Source organism: Camellia sinensis, chromosome 14 (genome assembly GCF_055761805.1).
Source record: "Camellia sinensis isolate YWXY chromosome 14, ASM5576180v1, whole genome shotgun sequence".
NCBI lineage: Eukaryota > Viridiplantae > Streptophyta > Magnoliopsida > Ericales > Theaceae > Camellia > Camellia sinensis.
This window is the reverse complement of record NC_138974.1, coordinates 86,693,426-86,695,151: the sequence shown is the minus strand read 5'-3', so window position 1 is coordinate 86,695,151 and position 1,726 is coordinate 86,693,426. Positions and strand designations below refer to the sequence as shown.

General features: G+C 38.9%; 1 protein-coding gene across 1 annotated transcript; it reads left to right on the top strand.

Moving 5' to 3' along the window:
• The first annotated feature begins 219 nt into the window (after positions 1-219).
• LOC145807147 (uncharacterized) lies at positions 220-834 on the top strand. Its single transcript, XM_082905083.1, has one exon. The coding sequence runs from the start codon at positions 220-222 to the stop codon at positions 832-834; it is 615 nt and encodes a 204-aa protein (XP_082761209.1).
• Positions 835-1,726: the final 892 nt, after the last annotated feature.

Genomic DNA, 1,726 nt, shown 5'->3' with positions numbered 1-1,726 from the left:
TACTGTTTAGTTCATTTAATGTGTGTAACTTTTTTTTCCCCCCCTACAAATGCAAGGATTGTGTCCAGCACTTGTAGAGGTTGCACCCATGGCAGAGTGTAGGTTCTGCATCAGACATCTTTACACCAGTTTCAGAGATAGCTTCAAGGAGGTGCACCTGAAGGACTTATTGTGTACAAAGCTGCAAAGGCTTCTTATGTACAAGCATTTTAGGCTCATATGGAAGAGTTGAAGGAAGCTGATGAAGATGTATTCAATTGGTTAGTTGAAAAACCCCCAAGCACCTGGTCTAGATCTCATTTCACACCTACAATTAAGTCTAATATGTTAGACAACAAAATGTGTGAGAGCTTTAATAGCTTGATCCTAGATGCTAGAGGAAAAACCATAATCCCTTTGTTAGAGGTTATTAGGTGTATCTTGATGAAGAGGCTGCAGGTGAAAAGGGAAGTAATGTGGGCTTACCCAAGACCTATTTGTCTTAACATACAACAAGCATTGGAGAAAAGGAAAGAAGATGCAAGCAATTGTATTGCTATGTGGGCAAGAGGTTTGAGGTACCAAATCAATTGCTTCAATGGCCAGCAATTTGTAGTTGATTTGGGTGATTTAACCTGTTCATGCAAAAAGTGGGATCTAATTGGCATACCATGTTGTCATGCCATTTCAACCATATATGACAAACATGAGCAACCTAAAGATTATGTGGCTCATTGGTATAATAATGAGACATACTTGGCTAGCTATGACCCAATGATATACCTAATAAATGGTTCTGAAATGTGGCCAAAGTCTGTGTTGCCTGGATTATTGCCTCCAAAAGTGAAGAAGTAACCTGGTAGGCCAAGAAAGTTGAGAAAAAGGCAAGCAGAGGAGCCTAAGAATCCTTATGAGATGCACAGAGGAAACACAACAACTACATGCAGCTTGTGTGGTAAGCTTGGGCACAACAAAAGAGGATGCAAAGGCCAGCCTATTGCACCAAAGGTAACCCTACACAATTTGTTACATCTTCATAAATTCAATTCATTTGTTATGCGTCCTTCATACATTTAATAACTGACAATTTGCAGGTGACAAACAGCCAGTTAAACACCTAGAGAAATAGTCAGAGAAGCAGTCAAGCACCCAGTAGTCAACCAAGAGACCAAGCAACCACTAAAGCTAGTAGTCAACAAGGCAGTAGGGTAAGCATTTCAGTAAGGCCTAAAGCAAGTGGTAGTCAACCAAGCTTCAACTTTAGAGCAGCATTGCAAGGGGTAAACATTAGGGGACCTCCACCAGGTTTCATTAGAACAAGCACATTCATTGAGCCAAACACATCTGCAGGTCCATAAAGGGGTTCAATAACATATGTGTCAAAGGGGTAGAAGTTTGTGACCTTGTCTTCACTACCAAAACATGGAAGCAATTAAATGTTAAAGGAGTAGTTACCTAATAGTAGACAATAGTTTGTTTTGTAGAATCTTATGCATTATGTTTTGTAATATTTGGGCTTTTTATGTTTTGTTGGAACATGGTAATGTTTTGTTGGATTTGCCATTTTGGACCATGTTTGAAGTATTTGTTAATTGAAGTAATGTTTTGTTGGATTTGCCAACTGATTGGCCTCTTTGTGTTATTTGAAGTATTTGTTTTTTGTAGCGGAACATGTTTGGACCATGTTTGAACCATGTCTACAATGTTTATGTCTATGTCTATGTCTTGTTATAGGTTGCATCATGTT